General features: G+C 50.9%; 1 protein-coding gene across 4 annotated transcripts; it reads left to right on the forward strand.

Annotated features, from left to right (window-relative positions):
* Positions 1–1,646: 1,646 nt before the first annotated feature.
* On the forward strand, positions 1,647–20,478 carry SYNGR1 (synaptogyrin 1). 4 transcript variants are annotated; one of them, XM_041481718.1, is made up of 5 exons: positions 1,648–1,822; positions 12,368–12,408; positions 12,511–12,605; positions 13,458–13,603; positions 16,152–20,478. In XM_041481718.1, the coding sequence occupies exons 1-5, from the start codon at positions 1,724–1,726 to the stop codon at positions 16,368–16,370; spliced, it is 600 nt and encodes a 199-aa protein (XP_041337652.1). In that variant the 5' UTR covers positions 1,648–1,723; the 3' UTR covers positions 16,371–20,478. The 4 variants fall into 4 exon arrangements, with proteins under 4 accessions (XP_041337650.1, XP_041337652.1, XP_041337651.1 ...); XM_041481716.1 differs by having other exon boundaries at positions 1,647–1,822; positions 12,368–12,605; XM_041481717.1 differs by having other exon boundaries at positions 1,649–1,822; positions 12,368–12,605; positions 16,218–20,478.
* The last annotated feature ends 1,641 nt before the right edge of the window (positions 20,479–22,119 follow it).

The raw sequence follows: 22,119 nt of genomic DNA on the forward strand, positions 1-22,119 counted from the left end.
GATCTCCAGGGGCTGACAAATAAGGATGTGTTTCACACGTCATTGCGGGGAATTCCTGCACCCAGAATGAACTGGAGAGCTAAGGATCCAGCTGTGCTGGCACTGCAGCTCATCTTCCTGAAACAGGGATGTGCCACCCCTGGTGAGACCCAAGGTCAGGCTGGACAGGGCTCTGAGCAGGCGGATCTAGTTGAAGATGTCCCTGCTCATTGCGGGGAGCTTTGGACTAGATAACCTTTAAGGTCCCTTCCAGCCCAACAATTCCAGGATTCTGTGGCTGGATGTGATGGAGGAATGTCCATCTTCTACCACCAACCCGCCCCTCAAAAGGAGCCCCACAAAAGGTGAGGAATGGCTGCTCACTCTTTGGACTGGGAGCCCATGGCTCGGCTGTAAATGCTGCTCCGTCTCCCTCGTACAGTCAGCTTTAGCTCTTGTACACTTTTGGCTTCCACTGCTGAGCTCAGGGAACCATGCCACAACCCAAGGGCTTGCTTTCCATTCCAGATGATCAGGGACTCTGCAGCAGCCAGCAGACCACTGGTATGCAGCTACTCTGCCCAACAGGCACGGGCCCCGAGGAGCTGGAATTGCCCCTAAGGCTGGAAGGCTTCTCCCCACACACCCCTTCCTGGCTGTGCCAGTGGTCGTGTGGTAATGTGCCAATGGAGAAGCCCACGTTACTCTCAAGGCTGCAGTCTGGAGTGCAAGGCGTGTGTCTCGCAGTCTCTGCCTCCTAGAGTCAGAGGGTCTCCCCAAAATCTGGACTCCTCATGTTCACAGAGGGCCTTTTCCCTCTGTTCCCAGTGTGGGTAGGGTGCTGGATGTTGGGAATGAGAGCCCCTGGCTTTGCTGCAGGTGGTTCTGAGGCACACCGAGCATCTTTGTCCAGGGCAGGCATCTGGTGAGGGATAACGGGTTGTGCCCAAGGGCCCAGCCTTACCCCTCTGCGGGGCAGCATCCCAGAATGACAGAATTGCTAGGGTTGGAAGTGACCTCTGGAGATCACCTAGTCCTTAGGCAGGGACACCCAGAGCAGGTGACATGGGAAGGCATCCAGGTGTCTCTGGAGAGGGAAGCTCCACGACCTCCCTGGGCAGCCTGTTCCAGTGCCTCTGCCACCTTGAAGGTAAAGAAGTTCTTCTCATGTTGAAGTGAAATTTCTCGTGTTTTAGCTTATTGCTCTGCTGGGCACCACTGAAAAGTGTCTGGCACATCCACCCACCTTTGAGATATTTATATGCGTTAATGAGATCCCTCTCACTCTTCTGTTCTCCAGACTAAACAGGCCCAGCTCCCTCAGTCTCTTCTCCTAGGAGATGCTCCAGACCCCGAATCACCTCTGCGGGACCCTCTCTGGCGGCTCCCTGTCTCCCGCCTGGGAGCCCGGAGCGGACACAGCCCTAGGGCCGAGCAGAGGGTGTGGGCGGGCGGGGGGCTGGCCCCGCCGGGCCCCACGGAGCCCCGGAGTGGCATCGCCCCATCCCTCCCCCGGGGTCGGGGGTGGCCTGCCTTAGTACCGGCAGGTGTCCGCACCCCGGGCACCGCCGCACCCTCCAGCCCCAGGGCCCCGGGTCTGTCCCCGCCGTGTGTCGCGGGTGGCGGCGGCGGGGCGGGGGAAGGGGTGGCTGCGCGCTCCCGGCGCGGCGCGTCCCCGTGGGCGGGCGCGCGCGGCACCCCCCGCCGAGCCCCCCGCCTGCCTCCCGCCCACCCCCGCGCCGCCATGGACGGGGGCGCCTTCGGAGCGGGGAAAGCCGGCGGCGCCTTCGACCCGCAGGCCTTCATCAGGCAGCCGCAGACCATCCTGCGGTTCGTCTCCTGGGTAAGGCCCCGCCGCCCCCGCGGGCAGCACCGGCAGCGGCAGCGGCAGCGGGGCGGGGGGCGGCCCGCCGGGCTGCGGGGGGCGCGGGGCTCCCTCCGGGGCGGGCGGCCGCCACCGGCCCCGACCCTGACCTTCCCGCACACCTGCATACACACTCACACACACACAAAATCATTACGTGTATGTTATATAGCATTATATGTTATTATATGTTATCATTATATGTTGTGTGGATTATATATTTATTATTATGTGCTTTATTTATGCATGTCTATGCGCATGTATCCATATATATATATATATAATATGCATGTGTCCGTCAATATGTCTCCACACAGCCTAGATCTGTACAGAGAGTTATGGACGTATATGCTTCTATAGCATTTATGGCTATGTCTCTTATATATATGTTTGGCTATGGGGATCTATCTCTGGGTTCATATATCTCTGTATGTATAAATCTCCAGGTATGCATGCACACAGATGTACAGCTGTATGCACATATGTCTGTGAGTATAGGGTGAGAGCAGGCTGGTTTGGGGTTTCTCCCGCGGGGAGGGACAGGGTGAGTCAGGTTGGACCATGAGCCTGTCTCTGTCTCTGGTGCTTTCCAGAGTGTGATGTCTTCTCCTTCTTCCATGCCTGTGTGTTTATGCTGGGTGCAGGGAGACAGCAGGATGTGGGGTGACAGGGGGAACCCGGGAGGGGGGATGCTGCACTTCTGGAATTGCTTCCCTGTGGGTCAGAGGGTGCTGGGCTCAGGCCGTGCTGGAGCGAGTTGAAGGGGCTGTGGGGGCTGGTTGTGGCTCTGCGTTTTATCCTTACCCTCTCAGCCCCCCAACCTGCTTTCCCTGTAACCTTTTCCTCTTAGTAATTCGTGGGGAAGGGGGCAGGGAGAAAGAGCAGCCTAACGGGGGTGTCATGGGGAGGTTTCTCCCTCTTCCCGTGACGCCGATCCATGGCTGCCCATGGGGCTGGCGCGTTTGTTCAAGAAGGTCATTGGGATTAAGGGAGCGAGGGCTGCAGCAGCGGGCTGGCGGGGAGAGATTGAGCTCTGAGCCGGCAGCGGAGAGGGGAGGGCGGGCAGAGAGCGCCGGGGAGACAGACACATGCGCATGGGAGCGGGGAGGCAAAGCGGCAGGCTGGCTTGGCGAAAATAAAATAAAAGCAGTGCCAGGTGCAGTCAGGGACGAGAAGGGAAGGTGGTCTGGCTTGCTGGTGGCGGTGGAGAGGCAGCCCTTGCCTTCCCAACCGGGTGGGTGTGTGAGATCCCCTCCGGGTGACTCGGAGGGTGGCTGGAGAGCGCCAGGACAGCTGAGGACTTGATTAATGCGGGCATTCTGTCTGTCTGTCCGCCTGCCTGAGCTTGTTTACAGTACAGCACATCACGCTGGGAGGGGTTGGCTTGCCGGGGCTGCTGCTGGGTGCCAGGCGAGGGGGTACGTGTGCCCCCGGCCCTGGGCGGCTGGAGTGGAGCCAGCCTGTGTGCCCGGGGATGATGGACGTGATGTGACCTACAAAGGCTCTCCCGCTGCTAATCTCTGTGGCAGAATTTTATCTTTCTCTATCTGCCTCTCAGTCTGGTGGGTTTTTTTCCCCTTCATCGAAGCACTGCAGGATTTTGGCTTCCCAGAGGCACCCGGTGAGGGAGAGAGAACAAGAAATACATTTGTTTTTTAATTAGGCACCTAATCTGCTTCAGAGTATCTCAGACACTGTTGGCTTGATTGCTGAGCTCATTTCTGTGACCTGCAAGGTCTCCCCTGGCAAGAAGCACTTTCTACAGAGCAGCATCTCCTTGGGACCCCACGCTATTTTTCCCTGCCCATCTGACCTTGACAGAGGACAGGATGGGATTTACCCCAGGCACTTCACTTGGCCCTGGAAATTAAAGTTCTTTTGCAGAAGCTGGAGATGCTTCAGTTCACCAGTTCAGCAAGGGAGGGTGGCATAGCCACCATGGTGCAAGGCTATGCCTTCCTTCTCCTGCTTTTCCACTGGCTTGGTCTTGTGTGTCATCCTGGGCATCTGTCTTTTAACAAAGCAGGGAAACCAAAAGCTCACCCCAAATATTTAGTTTTAGTTTTGGTCTTTTCTTTAAACTTGAGAACAAGAGAGGTCCCTGTGGGCAGTGAAATCCTCTCTCAGACTGTCACAAGCATCAGACCCTTTATGGCCCCTTCCATACATTGGATGAGCTTTTCTGAAAAAAGACTAGTCTGTGATTTTCTTCCCTTCTCACTTCCTCTGAGAGAGGGTTCCATGGTTCCAGTGGTCAGAGGCTTTCCATTGTAAATCTGTTTGGTATCTGTTTACTTTTGTGATCTTTTGCCCTTCAGTTTAAATGGTGCTTTTTCGTCCCTGGTGTTTTCCCCTGGGTATTTATAAACTGATTGCATCCATACTTAGACTTTCTAGTGCCAGGCTCTATGAGCCAAACTCTTCTGGTGGCCAAGGGCTCTCCCTCCTCGTGGTCTCCCTGAGAATCCTTCCCTTCACATACTTTTGCACACACTGAAAGTATTTTGCCTGTCATCTCCTGAGATCTCATTTGCCTTTATCCTGCTCATGGTATGAATGGTCCATTGTCTCTGCAGGGCAAGCTGGAGGCTCCTTTTGGCCTGTTTCACGTGATGAGCTTTCACTGAGCAGAAATTCTCATGATCGCTTCCTTAGGCACTGACCTTGTGCGTGGGTCACGCTGCCTTTGAGCAGACTTCATGATGGCACAGAGGTGCACATGACTTTTTACCAAGAGACACCAAAACTGGCTCCTGTCCAGGGAGTTGGCAGCCCAATTGAGGCAGCAGCAAATCTCCAGGGAGAACTGCAGGATCAGGAACAAATGGGATGATCAAAGATTATTTATATTGCTCCTTGCTGAAGAAGAGAATAGGATAAATTTGACAAGGAGAATGCTAAACTGTGGAAAGAGTTTAGCAATTCTGGAACATCTGTCCACCACGGCAGTGTTGTGAGGCAGCTCAGGTTTCGTGGGTGCTTTGGAGGTCAGCAGGCACAGCAGAGTGTCTCCCTACAGAAAGGTTGCTTGGTTGCCTGGTGTGCGTGCTGCTGATCAGTGGTGGCTCTGTGGGGTTCCCATGTAGGTTTGGATGTTCAGGTGACCCAGAAGCTGGAGCTATTGGTGCTACAGCTAGAGCTAGTGGCATTGGGTGACCCACACCAAGCTAGGGCTGCACAGCTCCAGGATTGTTCTTGAAATAAAGCAGGTGAGTGTGAGCACATCCCTACGTATTCCCACTGTGCCCTGACCCGCAGGGCAGTGCAGCAGTGCTCTCCACAGCCGGTGCAGGGGAGCTGGGTGGCTCCTCTGCAGCCCACAGGCCTTGGATATAACACTGACGCCATAAATAAGTAAAATGCTAATTGAAACAAGTTGTTCCAGGTGCTCCTGTCTGCTTGGAAACCTGCTTCCTGGAGAAACTGAAGTGCTGCTTGATGTAAAAGCCTAACAAGACAAAAGTAACTCAGTTTTTGGAAGCAGGCCCAGCTTGTTTTGACGTGGGCTTGAGTAAGAGTATTTCTAACCAGAGCTGCACAGACAAAGCAGCCCGTTAAAACTTGTCACATAGGCTGAGGTGCCAAGTCCCCCTCCGACACCAAGGACACTGCCTCTCCGAAGGGAGGTTCAGTGAGGAGAGGCACTCAGTCTTCTTTGCCATCGCTTGCTGCTGTTGCCACTGTGTCCTCTGGCTGATAGGAGCATCCAGAACATTTGAACTGGTACAGGAAGGGCTGTCCCCTGTGTCTACAGGCACAGCACATCCCAAGCAGCTCCAGCTGAGCAGACAAGGCAGGTGAAGGACAGGAACCACATTCCTGGCTTCCCCATGAGAGGCTGGCACCTGCAAGCTGGAGGATGGGAGCTAGCCACAGCGTGGCAGAGAGCCCCATCTCCTGCCTTGCCAGCAGGTCCCTGGCTTGCCACACTCATGCTTGGCTTACAACACCACTTCTCTCTTCCTAAGGACAGTAGTATGGGCTTGCAATGGCAGTTAAACTGAGCCTTAGAGCCTGGAGGCCTTATTAGTCTAAAACCAGCTGCAGCTGGGCTCCCACCTTCTTTCTGTCCACATTTAATTTAGCTGAGACCTTGCCCATGTTCCTGGCCCACAGCTCATGCTTTCTGCCTCTGTTCCTGCACTCCGTTTTTGCTCGCTGGCTGCGTGCTTGTGAGGTAAATTGGTGCAGATGAAAGGAACAGGGTGGTTCAAAGCACGTGCTCTCAGTCAAGCCCTAGGGACAGTTCTTCATGGGATGCCCTTGCCTAGGTCAGCTTCAAAAGGATTTTTGGGGTTTTGCTGTCATTAGGATTGGGCGAAAGGCTGTGTCACAAGATCAACAACAGATATGCACAGTTGCTCAGTGATTCAGGTTGGATACAGCAGGTTTTGTTGTTTCCAGCACAGCATTTCCAGGAAGGATCTTGGAGCAGAAACAAATCTCTCATTAATGATATTTCCACATAAAAATCTGAGAAGTAGCAATAGGGACCAAAGACAGTCAGAAATACGAGCAAAAAATAAGACAACCATATGTAATCTGCTGTTTCAAAACATGAGAGGCATACAGGGGAGAAGCAGAGGAGCTGCATGGTGATGGGACATGGCTAATGCAAATATTTGTGTGAAACAAGGCAGCAGAGAGGACCCGTGTGGCTGCAAGAGGAGCAGGCACTGCAGATGGCACGGCATGCAGTTCTCTGCCTGTGCTGGCACAGCCAAGCCAAGGAGGGGGAGATGTGGTCCTAGAAAGAAAACAGAACTTTTCATGTGGGAAAAAGATGCAACTTTTGGGCAGCCACTTTGCTGACCTGTGGCACAGCAATGTAGGGATCACCTTGAAAGCACAGAAGAACCTGGATACCGCCATGGACATGTGATTGTGGGGTGCTGTCACCAGCAGTGGTGGGACAAAAGATGCTGTTTAACCATGGGAAGTGCATGAGACCTGAGCACAGGTCTGGTGGGAGGCAGAAGGGTTAATGGCCAGGCAGTCAGCTGCCAAACCATGTGTGAAAAAAAAGCTGGCTGGCCAGGAAAGTGTGTCCCAGATCCCATGGCAGGAATTAGGGATGCAGAGCCTTTCTCCCTTTGGTCACCTGCTCCGGCTCAGCCCTGGCAGGGAGCTGGTGCCATGTGGCTGATGGCCAGGGAGGCTGAGCTGGGAGGGCAGTGCTGGCATACCCGTGCTTTTCCCCTGTCCCATGGTCAGGGAAATGGGGTCCAGGGAGACTGGTCTCCTCCAGCACCTGCACAAGGCTCAGACTGTCGAGGCTGTGGGCAGGAGTTGTTTGCTGCCTGTGTGGTGCTGGCTGGGGGGAGTAAATAGAGGCTGCCTGTTTCCAAGCTGCCAGTCCCATGCATCTCAAAAGCTGCATGTGTTTTCTTCAAAATGAACTAAATACAAGAAGATTTAATGACAATAATAATAATAATAATAATTGCATTCCATGTCTGTGCAGGGCACTCCAAAGCTTTCCAGAGACTCCATTTGCAAGTGGCTGAATGAAAATGAAAGCCAGATCATCTCTGCCAGTTTATCATTTGCACCGTCTCCTGCTCTTGCTTTCTTTTTAAACAGATTTATTTCTGGTCATTACCAGATCAAACTCAGAAGAGGTTATGGCTTCGTTCTGCCTGAGGGGGATTTGATTTAAAGTCCCATGAGGAATATTATGTCATCAAACTATTTCCTCTCTATAACAGAATAAAAAAGGGGGTATGTGAGAGGGAGAGGCAGCATGCAGTGCGCAGAGGCTGTGACTGGAGGCATTGCAGTGAGCCCAAGCAGGCAGCTCAGCAGAAACCCTTTTCAGCCTCATCCCCACCACAGCCATCATGGGGATCTTGGGGATGAAGTCAGGAAGGCAGCATGACAAAGTCCTGGGATGAGGTACAGGAAAATCCTAGTGCACTGCCAGAGGCTGGCTGTGCTTTGCATCCATCACATGATGCTCAGGAGCATCTGATGCACGGCTGGGGATGGGCAGCATGGTGGAAAGCGCCTCACATGATGCTCAGGAGGTTTTGCCTGGCTTTCTGCAGGGTGGAGCCTGCAGTGGGGAGGGACTGGAGAGCCTCTCTTCTCATCTCTCACCTTTGCCTTTGGCAAAATCAGATCACCTAGTTTACCAAGGGGAAAAACAAAAAAGGTGCTTTATGACAAGAGGCAGAATTTTGCCTGGTTTGCACTTTTCTCACTGTAATGAGCCTTTACGTGCTTGTAATGGCCAGCATGAGCCCCTTGAGAAACAAGGAGAGGAAAACTCTCAGGTTCTCTGTCTCCTCCCCGCAGTGCTAAGCATTAAGTTCATTTTGCTGCGTCTCTTGGCACGTTGCTCTGCCTGTGTCAGCACCTGGCTCTGGCTGCACTTGGTGTCCTCAAAACTCTTGGATGAAAACAGGAGTCGAGGAAAATGATTGCAACAACCTATGTGGACGTGGTGTGTAAGGAGCAGTGAAGTGGAGCAAAGCCCAGTCCCAGCAGCAGGGCTGAGTTGGTCAGATCTTTTCCAAGTGCTCTTTTTTGTCCCTTTTTTGAGTCTAGCCAAATATATTACTGCTTATTAAATGAGTACCTCCAGACAGGCTGCACACCTGCCCAATTGATGTTGCTCTTGGAGGCTTAAAGAAACCCTCTCAACCTAAAAATCTAGTTAGTTCAAGTCTGTTAACTGACTTAAATAACATTGCTGAAGAAATGAGGCAGCTTAAGTGCATAAAGCTGGGGATGGTTGGCTGGTTTTTGTTACCAAGCTTAAGAAAGTGGCCAGCGATCTCCCTGTGCAGAGTGAAAGGATGGGCTGCATTTGAGAGCCTCGGGAGGCCTCCTATTAGCCTGCAGACAAGCCACTTGCCTGCATCTCACTGCTCAGTCAGGAGAAGACTTCTGCCATCTTGTCCTTGCCTCCTCTTGGCAGCTGGATGTGTATTTTGGGCCATTTTATCAGTGGCCGCAGGCAAGGCTTTGTACAGCAAGTGCCAAATGGGGGGAGAAGGCACAAGCAGCAGTAACACAGAGCAGGAGGAGGCTTGTGCCAGTGCTGGTGGTCACTGGTGCTTCCTTACAAGTGCTGCAGATGTGCCAGGAACAGGAACGTAAACACTTCATCCTTGAAAACTTGGTGCTTTGTTTATTATCTAAGCAGTCATTCATTCGGCATCTGTTGCTTGAATCATCTTTCAGGGCATGGATTGTGAAATCAAGGAAATAAAATACATTTGCTCTTTTTAAGATGACTTGCCACGTCAGTGAACTTCCACCCAGCTGCTCCCATACCAACAAGGAATAGCTGCCATGGATGAAGTGTACAACTGTTTCTCCTAAAGGCTGCAAGATCTAAGCTCATAACTATGATTTTTTTAGAAATTTTTTTGTCATAACAGTTTCCAGGTACGGACATCATGGGAATGAAAGAGGTGATGTTGCCTGTCAGCAGCAGCAGCAGAGTTGGTCCTTTTGCTGTCCAGCTCTACCTGGAATCTCTGTTTTGAGCCTGCCCATTCTTGCCCAGTCAGTGTAACCCAGCGCAGCTCAAGGTTTCTGTGCACAGTGAGTCCTCACAGCGTTTTGCTGTGCCACCAGGGTGGTGGCAGGCTGGCAAAGGGAGCACACCCTCTCTTTGCCCTCTCTGCACTGCCAGGGAGTGCAGCATGGATCAGAGCTGATGCCACTGGTGAGGAAAAACACAGAAAGAAGGAGACATCTCATAAGCTACTGTGCTTTGGTCTATAGAAAACTTTCTTAAGGACAAAGAGTACTTTGGGATGGCTGTTTCAGAGGATAAGCATCCACAGCATCTTATTCTGCTCACAAGTGAGAACATGCTTAGTGGGATCTCTCTAGAAAACTTCTAAGATCACCGGAAATCAGATGCTTGCCTGTAAATCATACCATGGGCACCTCCAGGCTGTGAAACAGGTTTCTCTTCATAGGAGAGAAGTCTGGCATCTTGGCTGACTGCAGGTGGAGAAAGGAAGTTAGGAATGCCACCTCTGCTTGAAAATTAGGGAGAGGGAGTCTTGTGACTCCGAGTTGTGCCTTTATGATGTGCCAGCATAAAAAGGTATGAAAGAGCATATGCAAAAAGAAATTATTCTGTCCAGCCCAGCAGCAAGCCCAAAGGTAGGAGCAGAGAGGAGATGTGTATCAGGATGTATCTCCACAGATGTGTCTCTGGGGAGAGACCATTGCAAAAGTTCATTCATCCCAAATGAGTAAGCAGAGGCTCGCAATAGAGCTTGTTGCAAGGTTCATTTGACTCAGGGAATCAACATTTTACTAGTTTTGAGTCCTAAACCAAAACTGAACACCAGACTATGCTACTTTAGAGGCTGTTCCTCATCTTCCAAAGAGAAGATAGGCTTTCTGTCTAATGCTGCAGAAAACAGGGCACCCACTTTGTAAGCTCAATATATGGAGGTTGATACTTCAGGTGTCAGCATCAGTGCTGGTCACAGCCTCACATTGGGATGTCACTTCAGGAGTCTGTCAGCTCTCTCTGGGGTCAGAGGAGCAGGGCGTTATTGCCAATGACCCTAAGCAGACCTGCCAGCCCAGCCTGTTGTGAAGGTGTGTGAGACATCCCACTGAAGGAGCCTGGCTGTAATTGTCTGCAATTTTGCTGCTTTCCAAATCACTCAGGCTGAAATTTTGAGGACTAAATCTTTGCTTCTAACAGAAGAGATTCTTATTTAATTTTCACAGGCAATTTCTGCAAAATATGATCAATCTCGACTTGCAAGAAGAAGGAGGAGGAGAAATTGGGCATTTTACTTCTAAACTTAAAAAGCTCTTATGATTTTCAGAGAACCCATATAGCTCCTACGCTTAGGAACACCAGCTTCCAGCTTTTTTTAGTTTGCTCTAGTGTGATACACCCAATTTCAACAACTCAAGTGTGACCCAATTATGAGACTTGAGGTGAAAAAATAATATTGGTGTTGGTGGATATTTGTTAGAGTTTGGCAGGTGAAATGTGGTGGATGTTGAGTATCTGCCCAGTGGCTGTTGGGGGACTCTGAGTAAGGCTTTTCCTCTGGATCTTGATGCCACAGGCCAAGCAGCAGAGCTCTGTGCTTTGGATTTCAGGTATCCAACTTCACTGATAACAGGTGGTGTATTGGGTTGGCATTAATCAGCCATTTTCCCTGCACTCACAAAGCTGCTTCTCTGCTTTCTGGGTTGTCTTCTGGTGCTTGGTTGGGTTAAGTGGAACTGGGGTCCTGGCCAGGCAAACACTCAGACCTAGCTCCACTTCCTACAGGAGACTTGGCCTCCTCATCTTCTTGTCTGCTGCTTCTCCTTGGGGATGGGAGGGTGGTTTCAAAGGTGCCAAGTCTTGTTGTGCAGACATCTCCCAGGCTGGCAGAGTACCCTGGTGATGTCCTAGTGCACTTCATATGTAATTTCATCTCATGCTTGAGATCCCATTCCCATTTCCCTGAGGCTCTTCTTGCAGGCAGCATCCAGTCAGCTGTTCCTAGTGAGGGTCTCCAGATGCCCTGCAAGGAAAAATCTGTACATGCTGCCTTAATATTCCCCTCTTTCTTCTTTGGGGAAGGGGAAGCTGTTTATTTGAGATGCAAGGTGCAGGACTGAGGCTGCTGTAAATAGCTCCCTGCTTTGGTGAACCTGCTGTGTCAAAGAGGGACAGCCTTGTGGCAGGTGACAAAGGCTAAGCCCATGAGCAAAGATTAGACCAGCAACTGCGGATTAGGGCATTTCTACCTGGACTCATCCTTAATTCTGCCTGATTTAAAATAACGTGCAGCGGCAGTGGTGGTGACAGGTAGGGAGGACTCTTAGTGGCCCTGACAAGTGGGCCTGGAGTAGGGATGTTTGGCCCCTGAAGTTTGTGGGGAAGGTTGGAGGGTGTTGGCATATGGGTGAGTGGACAGGATAGGTGGTATGATGGAGTGGGCTGATGGAAAACTGGTGGAGAGAGGTGTGTGGTGTGGAGAAATGGGGAGAATGGAAGCCCAGCAGAGTGGAGCTGCAGAGCAAGCAGGGCTGTAGATTGTGGGAGGGTGGATGGGGAAAAGAGCATAGTAGTTTGATAGATAAAATCAGTGAACAGATGCATGGTAGAAACAATTAATCTCTTGAAGAGAAAGGAGTGAGTGGGAGAGTAAGTGCAGACTAAGAGGATTTCCACTACTTGAAGCCATTGTATGCAGGCACCCGCACCAAAACCATATCCCAGTTTACACTCCATGTCACCTCCCTGTGTGTCTGTGGGAAGCCACCCTTACTCCAGACTGCAACTGCTTTGCATCGCTTTAGGTCAGATGGATAAAAAGGTTCATTTTAACTATTATAAGTTAATCCTCAGAAATAAAATGAGACCATGTTCCCAGTAAATTCCCTGTGGCTACAACCCAGGCAAGGCAGCAGGGCAGGAGCTCAGCAGAGCAGAAAGGTGCTGGTGTAGGGTGTCTGTCCCCTGCAGAGCTCTGCTCCTTCCTGCTGGTCCAGAGAGATGGGGCTCGCCCTGATGTGCCCCGGCCTCCCTCCCCACAGGTGTTCTCCATCGTGGTGTTCGGCTCCATTGTCAATGAAGGGTACGTGAACCGCGCGGATGAGGTAGAAGAGCACTGCATCTTCAACCGCAATCACAATGCCTGCAACTATGGCATTACCGTGGGTGTCCTCGCCTTCCTCAGCTGCCTTCTTTACCTGGCTCTGGATGCCTACTTCCCGCAGATCAGCAGCGTCAAGGACCGCAAGAAGGCAGTGCTCTCGGACATCGGCGTCTCGGGTGAGCTTCCTGGCCCTTTGGCCCTGCTGGCTTATTCCAGCCGTTCAGGCAAACTGCTCAATGGCAGGCTCTCCCTGGAGTATGTCAAAGGGGCCAAGAATGGAGAGAGGGCAGGATCAGCTGAAGCACCTGGATTTGCTAGGGACTTTGGGCTTGCAGATTCTTTCACAGTTAGCCCCTTGCATGCAATCCTCTGTACAGCTGACAAGAGAAGGGGAGGGATTGTGCCCTGTTTTTTTCTGTTGCTTTGGAATGCCCATTTCCCTCACTGCAAGGTGTCTGCCTGTGCTTGGCAGAGGGTGAGTACGTCCTACCTTCACCCTTTCCTAGGGGCACAGCGTGTTAGTGATCTTTCAGCACCTTTCCTTGATGTGAGTCCCTGAGCTGTTCTGTCCTGAGCACAAGCTGGTCTCTGTGTAACTGCAGACCAGCTGCTTCCCACTCTTTTGCAGCTCCCATGGAAGTAATTACTCTTTGCTTGTCCTTGCAGAACAGGATTGTGAAGCAATGGCTGTTTCATAGAGCCCAGGTGATTGCTCTAGTACTGGAAGCCCTTCAGGCTCCCTCTCAAGGCCAAATGGAAGTCCTATGATCAATCCAAACACAAGCAAATGAACTCTCCTGAGGTGCTCTCTGCAGACACCTCTTGGTCACCTTGACAATTTGCTGTCAGGGAGCCTGCCAGCTCACTTGGGCTCCGAGTGGCTGAGCAGTCAGTTTGGCCCAGTCTGCAACATAGTGGTGGGTCTCAGAGGGTTGAAATTTCTAGAGAAATGTAATATTTACATGTTATGCATATCTTCTTGTTGTCTTTGTCCTTCCCTTTGTCATGCTGGTGGTGGTCCATCCCAGCCTTCTGGGCATTCCTCTGGTTCGTTGGCTTCTGCTTTCTGACCAACCAGTGGCAAGCTTCGAAACCAGAGGACAACCCACTGAATGAGGGAGGGGATGCAGCCCGAGCAGCCATCACGTTCTCGTTCTTCTCCATCTTTACCTGGGTGAGTAGAGTAGCCATGATGTTGGATCAAATGTCCTCTGTGCTGTATTATCCTGTGAGGAATGAAAGGAGACTGGCTAAGAGTGGGACCCCTGGGATCGCAGTTCACATGGCTTCTGAGAAGAAAAAGCAGAGAGGAGGTGGTTGGAAAGTAAACTGGGGACTCAAAAACTTACGTGGAAGGTTTTAGAGCACTAATCAGCGCAATGGGCAAGAGAGTCTCATATCCCTGTAAGGAGTGTTCTCAACAGACCTTTAATATGACCTTGGACAGGCCAGCTCCCCAACCATCATTGTTATAGAATCATACAGTAATTTGGATTGCAAGGGACTTTTAAAGGCCATCTAGTGCAACCCCCCTGCAAAGAGCAGGGACATGTTCAGCTAGATCAGGTGGCTCAGAGCCCAGTTCAATCTGATTTTGAATGTTTGCAGGGATGGGGCATCCACTACCTCTGTGGACAACCTGTTACTGTTTTCTCTATGTGTCAGAGGACTTCAACAGCATTTTCACCTTACAGACACTAAATAGACAAGGGAGCTGCAGGCCAGGGGTTGCACCCATCTCCCTTCCACCTTTGTTCCCATCATGCAAGATGTCATCATTGTTCTGGATTCTGCACCCACCACTGGAGTGCCACCTCACTGGTTCGCCTTTTAGGAAGGTGATACTCCTGTCTTAAGACTGCCCTTTCCCCAGCAGTTCTTTATTGCCAGTTTCCTGGAAAAGCTGTTGGTTGAAATATAAATATCTCTGATGACTTCCTCCTGCCTCTGACAGCACCAAGCACAAGTGATTGTTTTCTGAAGTGACAGGACAGTGCCAAGCAGGAAAGCATTTTGACCTTGTCTCCATGCATAAGCCCTTGTGGCTTTATCTTCTCCTCTTCCTACAGGCCCTGATGTTGGGCAGGGTCCAGATAGGAAAGGTGCCATAAGACCATGGAGCTGTCAAAGAGGAAGCGGGGCTGCAAAGGGTTGTGCTGTCAGCACCCTTGCCACAGTGACACTGGGCAGGATTGAGGGACAGCAGTGTGTGTTCCCTTCATGAGCTGTGTCCTGCACTCGAGTGCTGCCAAAAGCCCCTTGCAAGCTCCAGCAAAAAGTGAGACAAGGAGCAGGGTTTTTGCAAGAGGTTTCTCAGGACACTTTTGGAAGTGCCATCACCTGCAGTGATCCTCTCCCATGCACAGGCTTGCAAGTGGCCAAAAAGGCATCCTCTTCCCCTGGTTCCTTGGAGTTTTTTTATTTCAGTCAAACACTCTGGTTTGCTCTGCCTTACTGATTCTCCTTCCCACAACCCTCTCTCTCCTCACAGGGCTTCCTCGCATTTCTGGCTTTCCGGAGACTCGGAGACATTAATTTTCAGGAGGAATACAATACCCTGTTCCCTAACTCCCCATCCTTGCTGCCTTAGTGCCCCTTGCTGATGGGAGAATTTGGGGGAAGGGGTGGAGGGATGCAGCTGGAGGAGGTCACTGAGCAGAGCTGGTTCCAATGCCCTGACTATGAGTGTGTGGTCACTGCAGGGCATGGAATGAGAAGATATGGGCCATTGAATTGGAGTGGGGTTGTCCATTGAATGGGGGATCTCCCTCTGGAGACTTGGAACTGGCAATTTCTTCTCCTCTTCTGCTCCCTTCTCTCCCTCACCCATACCTTAACTAATGCTGTGTAACACCACTGTGCCTTTTTTTGATGACTGCTCAGACCTAATACTTCAGCCAGAGATCCCCTCTGCCCCCACTATTTTATCTCTTCCATTTCTTCCCAGACCTCATTCCCCAAAAACCTCTCCCCCATCACTTGCTAGACTCCTCACCTCTCTCAGGGATGCTCTGGGACAATGAGCCATGCCTGCTGAACCCTGTTCCCAGGCTCCTGCAGTCCACCAAAAGGTGCCTGAAGCAGGAGACAGCAGTTTGCTTGCTAACTGTCCCCTGGTCTGGGAAGCAGCTGCCTTGCTTCCTGCTGCTCCTTCCCAAGGTCTGTGCTACACCTTGCAGATGTTGACTGGTGAAGGTGTTTCAGGGGGTGACCTCTACCTCAGTACTTTGTGTCAAATCGTGTTCTCCTTACTGGCCTTTACAAGTCAAATGGCCTCATAGATGCAGCCCAGCAGTCGAGCCCTCTGGTGCTGCCGAGGCAGATTGCCTTCCCACAGCCAGGAGGGGCTCACTGGGATAACCAGTGCCAGCTGAGCCTCCGCCACCCCTGCGATGTTGGTGAAACCCCACGGGCAGACAGGAGGTGCCCTGAACATCCCAGAGAAAGCAGGGAGCCTTGGCAGGCTGCACACAGCCAACTGGTCTTGCAGCCATCCCTGCCCAGCCCTCCTCTCTCCTTGTGGTCTTGTGCTTTCTGTGGGAGAGTGTGGACTTCCACGCTCGTGGGGCGTTTCATCGGCAGTCTGCCAAGCGGGCCTCGCGCACTAATCCGTAACCACTACTAACCCCACTTTTGTTTGTTTCTCTTTTTCGGTACGTTCCTCCTCTTTTTCCTCTTCCCTCTCTGCTTCCCATCTCTTCCCTCCACCTCCTCCCTTAAAGGTGGGCCAGGCATTCCTGGCGTATCAGCGTTTCCAGCTGGGTGCCGATTCGGCCCTCTTCTCCCAGGACTACATGGACCCAAGCCAGGACTCCGGCATGCCTTATGCTCCCTACACGAACGAGGAGGATGCTACAGATGCGGTGGGGACGTACCAGCAGCCCCCTCCAGCAGATGCTTTCGACACCGAGACACAGGGGTACCAAACGCAGAACTACTGAGCCACCGATGCCCCTTTCCCTTCCCCTTTCCCTTCTGCCCCCGTTCCCACTGCCGGCAGAAAGCCGAGGCACAAACAAGACACGTGCATAGTGGTACAAGAGGTGGCTCTCAGCTATGCTCCAGCCTTCTGGGTCATCTGTTTTTATTTATTGTTTGTAAAAAAGGCAAAAAAAAAAAGAAAAAAGGTTTCCCCATCACCTATTCCTTCTCTCCCACCAAGCTACCTGCCAGAACCAAATTTTTCCAAAACCTGCATTTTGATAGGAAGGTCCCTCCTTTCCTCCTCTCCCTCTGCCTTGTTACAGAGGGCAGAGTCTGTCTTGTGGACAGGAGAGGAGCTATGGCACCGGCAGGGCAGGGGAAAGGGTGTTGGAGGCAGAACAGAAGAAATGAGAGGGACCGGGAACCTTCCTAGAAGAGATGGTATCGCTAAAGGCTGGAGTAGATGTGGGAGCATCCAAATTGGTTTGGAGCACCTGGTGGCTCAGGGAGGAGAATGGTGTTGGAGTCAGCATTCAAGAGTGTGAGGAGGGGCCTGGAGGACAGAAGGAACAGCATCCTTCATGCAAAGACAAGGGGGCTTTTCCCTGCCACATGCTAGTGAGGGAGGGGTGTTTTATTTTTAGAGGGTTTAGGAGAAGTGGTATTAGAGAGGAGGGGAGTACAAGAAGAAAAAATGGGAAGGGAAAAAGGAAGATTTGCAGGTACAATCAGAAAGCGCAGGCACATCAGTAGGTTACAGCAAGAGACTGAGCAGAGCAGAGGGTGGTGCCCTGACATTCAGTCCTTCCTCATCCCCCTTGGATTGAGGTGGAGGTCCCCTCGCCTGTACGTCCTGCTAGTCACTGCTCTTCCCAGACCAGTGTTTGATGAGGCAGGAGGGGAGCCATGCCAGTCTCTGGGCCCAGATACAGTGCCTGTGGGAGGAAGGGTGGAGGAGGTCGGCTTCTAGAGAGCCCTGAGAGCCTTCAACCCCAGCTGGGCTGGTTCGAGGGGAAGAGGGGAGCTTTGTCATTTCAACCAGAGCAGGAGAAGACAGTTTTGCTCCTCAGGTCCTGCTGAACCTTCCTCTGTTCCTCTGTTCCTTTACAATAGTGCAAAGCCTCTTGCTGACACCATCTTTGTAGCACACAGGAATGGAGCAGGACCCTGCTTAGGAAGAAACACTGCTGCTGGGATAGCCAGCATGTGTCTGGCTCTTGCACAGGGGTGCAGCCAGGCAGGAGGGGTCCTGCCCTGTACGGCTGCGCTTTGCCTCCCACTCAGATAGGGAAGAGGTCTTGGTGTGCACAGAATTGGTTGGGGCCAGACTGAGTTGTCTGAAAACTGGTCTTTCTGCACTTGTTGTAGACCATACCTTAGTGCTCTTCTGCAGCATGTCAGATCCTGGCTGACTTTAAAGCCTCGCCTAGGTGGCAGCAGTGACTGTTAGATAGAGCTCTTATGGGTATCATTCCACACTCCTCGTGATTTTGTTCCAGGCAAAGACACAACTGTGGAAGCCCACTCTTTGTTCCAAGTTAGAAGTTAGGTCTGTGCATGAAGACAGATTCCCAGATTTCCCCTAAATGGAAATAATTCAGCAATAGCTACCTAGACAATTCTCCCAGGCACAGACATCTCTCAGAAAACAAGAAGCAGGCTTTACCTTGCAGAAGTGAGGAGCTCCATCCCCCAGGCAGCCACCCTGCTTGATGCAACACTGGTCCCAGTAGCAGAGATCAGGAGCAGATCCAAAATCTGTCAGTGCCTGCACTGCACATCCAGCCTATTCCTCGTAGCCCCCTCAGGAGTGGGGAGAATGGGACACAGGTCTGGCCTGTGGTTGTGTGAATATCTCATCTGGAGGACACCGAGGTTACCAGTCCTTTCCTCCCAGTGCCCCACAAAGATAAGGAAGGGGTAGAAACTGCAGAGCAGCAGGGGGAAGTGGAGCAGTGTTCTCCACTGTATATACAGGCACCGTTTCTCCCTGTTCTGTCCAGCACATTTGTGTTGCTGGTGGCTGTCCCCATGGCTTGTCCTCCCCAGGCTTGGCCTGCCTCACTGGTGGCTACCCACTGGTAAGGACAGGAGAGAGGGATCAGGTAGCCCTAAGGATGCAGCAGGAATGACTGGGCACAGGCACACATCCCTTGCTCTGTGCCTATGAATGAATGCAATACTGTAAATAAGAGGGGTGCTTTTTGGAAGGAAGCCCCTCGAGCTTCATTTTCTGTGGGTTCAGCCTAATATTTAGGCTTGGGACGGGTTTACTTTATTGAGAGAGGTTTGTTGTGACTGGATGTGGGGGGAGCACCCTCCTGTCTGTCTCCCACCAGAGAAGAGAATGATTGAATGATGAGGTGGAGGAGGAGAGAAGTCAGTTGTACTCACCTAGATTCATCTGTGTCATCCTTCATGCTTTCTTTTGGGGTGTGGGGAATGAACCAAGAGGAGGTGGAGGCTATAAGTAACCATCCCTCAGAAAAAAAAAAAAAAAAATTGTACCTTTTGGGAGGTCCCTCGTCTGTGAGTGACTAGGCACATAAGAAGAGGTACAGGCAGTATGTGGGGGATCTACCTAGGGCTCTGTTTTGGGGTGTGGTGCAGGAGCATCTTGCATGCCCCTTCTCCCATCAGAGTTACGTAGGTGGCTAAACACCATTTGGGGCTGACTAATGAGCAAGCTTTTCTTTATTCTCTTGGGCTTGCTTCTCTCATATAACCAGCTGATGGGCTCAGGTGGGCTTGAGACAGGAATGAGCCTCCCCCTCAGAACCAGCACTTCAGTGGGACATGAGCCAAGTGACTTCATCTTGGGTTACTTCCCATCCCTCTGTTGTTCTCCTTGCTTTGTGTCATAAGAAAAGCATTGATGTGACACTACAGCAGTAGATACTCGGACAGCTTCTTGCTTTTGCTCATGGGAGAAGACATACTCTGCTTGGGTTCATGTGCTTTCAGCCTTTGCAGTGGAGGGTTGGTGGTGACAGATCTGGGAGTGGGACTCTGCTTGTTTGGAGGTAGCCCTTTAAAATGCAGAATGGAATTTCCAGTGGCATTTGGCTGGTTCTGTAGGTGATGAGACATACAGATCTACCCAAAGGGCTGGTTATCTTATCTTAGGTGCTTCTGATAAGATGTTGCCTATTTCTGGTGATCATAGGTGAGTCCTGAGCAGCCGACTGGAACGTGTCCCTTTACATTCTAAGTGTGGGTGAGATCAGCCCCGCTCTAGAGATTAGGAGATCAGAGGGAAGGCTGTATAAGCAAAATGATAAGGCAGCTTTCTTCTCCCTCTGCTCTTTGTTCCAATTGCAGGGGGATTACACATCCCTAGTGGGGAGCAATGGCCCCTTGATGTCTTCTTATTTTACAAAGCCCCCGAGTAAGGGACTGTTTTGTGGAAGCAGAGGCTGTGAAGGGCAAAGAGATGATGAAATGTTGCCCCAGTTCTGTCTGTGCATTCAGCCTCCTGATGTGTCCTCATCCCTGGATCACCCATATTCCCACCACCCTGTTCATCACCTCATCACACGCCCTTCCTCTGCGTTATTCCTGGCAGTTCCCACAGGAGAGGAGGTGTCTTTGTCCCTGTACCCTTGCAAGCACTTGGGAGGACCCAGGAAGGCAGCATTGCAGGGTGGTTCCCACAGGAGTCTCAGCTCCCATCCCCAGAGCAGGTACAAAGTAAGGAACCCAGTGAGGCCACCTCATGCAGCAAGTTCAAACCATCCATCCAGACAACTCCCTGCTGCCTGTGTGGCATTTGTAACACCACCTGGGCTGCCCTGCCCCTTCCCCTGCCACATTACTGCCTGTGTATAGTATATATATTATATATATATATTTAAAGAGATGTATAATATAAAGCTATACATATATACGTATATAGGATGACTCATGGATGGCCTGCCGCATACAGGATCCTCTGAGTGGTCTTGTCTAAGCCCGAGTGTCCCTTCACCCTCCTCCCCCTGCCCCTGCCCCCGTCCGTTCCGAAATTCAACTCCAGCGAACCCCGCCACCTCGGCACCTGTGTTTACAATGTCCTATATATTTGTGGTTAACAAAGTGAAGGTGGTAACTACTGGTGTCTCAATAAAGTTATGACGTTCAAAATAACCATACTATATGGAAAAAAAAAATGGTCTGGATTTTCTGGATTTTTTGGGGAGGGATGGCTTTTTTAGCTTGGTTTGCTACAAGAGCATTGGCTCCTCTGCTCCTGCATGGCCAAGCTGGCAAGTTTAGTGACCATCAGTGCCTTGGATGAGGAAAGAAACCTAAAGAACTGCCCTTATTGAGATGTTTCAGTGGAAGCTAATGGTTGTATGTTTTACTTGGCCTACGTTTCAAATCACACACACCATCAAGTGTCTCTCACCTAATCAGTAGGAAAACTTGAGGAACCTGACGTGCCATGTTAGAAGTGGACTCTCACTGTGAAAAGGATGTGGCAATAGGAGGTGTGGATGGGGGACTTACAGGAATATAGGATACAAATCCATATGGAAATAAACACCTGTATTTCCACAGCCAGGGAAGCAGAAGTGTTTAGTCCTTTGATGTGTCTTTGTCTTTATTCATCTGTGTGTGACCATTGCTCAGGTGTCTGGTGTACTGCAGGTTTTCAAAACACAATCAAATCCTGGGAAGTGAGCTCTCGGGGCCACTGCCCACAGTGGGAGTCAGCGATTGGTAGCCCATCACTAAAAAGGACCTTGTTTCAACAGGCTTTGCAATAAAAATGAAATTCAAAATCCCATCCTGTGCTGATGCTTAGCTAAAGCTTCCCTCTCATCCCCTTTTAATGAGTCTGTCACCTGAGTACCTGAGTCTCACATTTCCCAACATTCGTAGGATTTGAGGACAGTAAACAGAGGCACCTGATGGTGAACAGGCTCCAGCCAGTCCTCCAAATGGTCTCCCCTCTTGGGGCCACTACTGAGCACACACTGCAGCTGCACATCAGATTATATGCAAAAGTGTTGGTGGACCAACCCATCTGTTTCATGATTAATCTTTGTTTGGACAAAGACCCTTCCTACAGTCACAGCTTTTGGGGTGGATGTTTTGTGGAGATACCAAACCCACAGAAAGGCAAATATCTGTGTTGGCAACAGGTGGTGTTAAGAACTGGTGATACAAGATGTTGCCAAAAGCAAGCATTTCAGATGAGTAGGACTCCAACATTACTAGTTTGTTTGTGTTTTCTAATCATTTGAAATCTCTTTAGTTTTGCTCTCTGGTATTTCACATGCTTATGAGTCATGTTTTGAAGCTTCTCCCTGCAGCCATGACATCTAGAAACAATTCTGTTATAAAGTTGTTTTCTTTTTTTTTTTTAAGTTCACATAATCCCAGGACACAAGGAGATGAAACTCTGGTTGGTGTATTAAAGAGCTCAATAAAATTAGATTAACCCATTTCCCTCCCTCATATATCCATCTGGCCTAAAACTGTACCAACTCTGTTTTGCAGAGGTATTTGACTCTCTCTTGGGGAGATCAGCACACTCATCATTCCCCCTCTGGCAGTAGCTCTCCACATTGGCTCTCCAACTCTCACAGAGGGTGCTGCAGGAAGGAATCTGTTGTTTCCAGCTTTCCTTCCTTAACACTTGTTCTTTTTATTGCCCCATCTTATTTCTCTGCCCTTCTGGCATGCCTGGAAACAGTGGCCTGCAAAGAAGTGAGGAGCATTAGGGCACCTGTACCTGTGGGAAGCATCAGGCTGGAGCTGGTAAAGGCAGGTGAGGTGACC

The sequence above is a fragment of the Pyrgilauda ruficollis genome, unplaced genomic scaffold, assembly GCF_017590135.1.
Source record: "Pyrgilauda ruficollis isolate IOZ18807 unplaced genomic scaffold, ASM1759013v1 scaffold56, whole genome shotgun sequence".
Taxonomy (NCBI): Eukaryota; Metazoa; Chordata; class Aves; order Passeriformes; family Passeridae; genus Pyrgilauda; species Pyrgilauda ruficollis.

Coding starts and splice junctions, on each gene's coding strand:
- SYNGR1 (XM_041481716.1), top strand. CDS start 1,724: ATGGACGGGGGCGCCTTCGGAGCGGGGAAAGCCGGCGGCGCCTTCGAC. Junction 12,606..13,457: donor CTCGGACATCGGCGTCTCGG/GTGAGCTTCCTG, acceptor GGTCCATCCCAG/CCTTCTGGGCATTCCTCTGG. Junction 13,604..16,151: donor TCTTCTCCATCTTTACCTGG/GTGAGTAGAGTA, acceptor CCTCCCTTAAAG/GTGGGCCAGGCATTCCTGGC.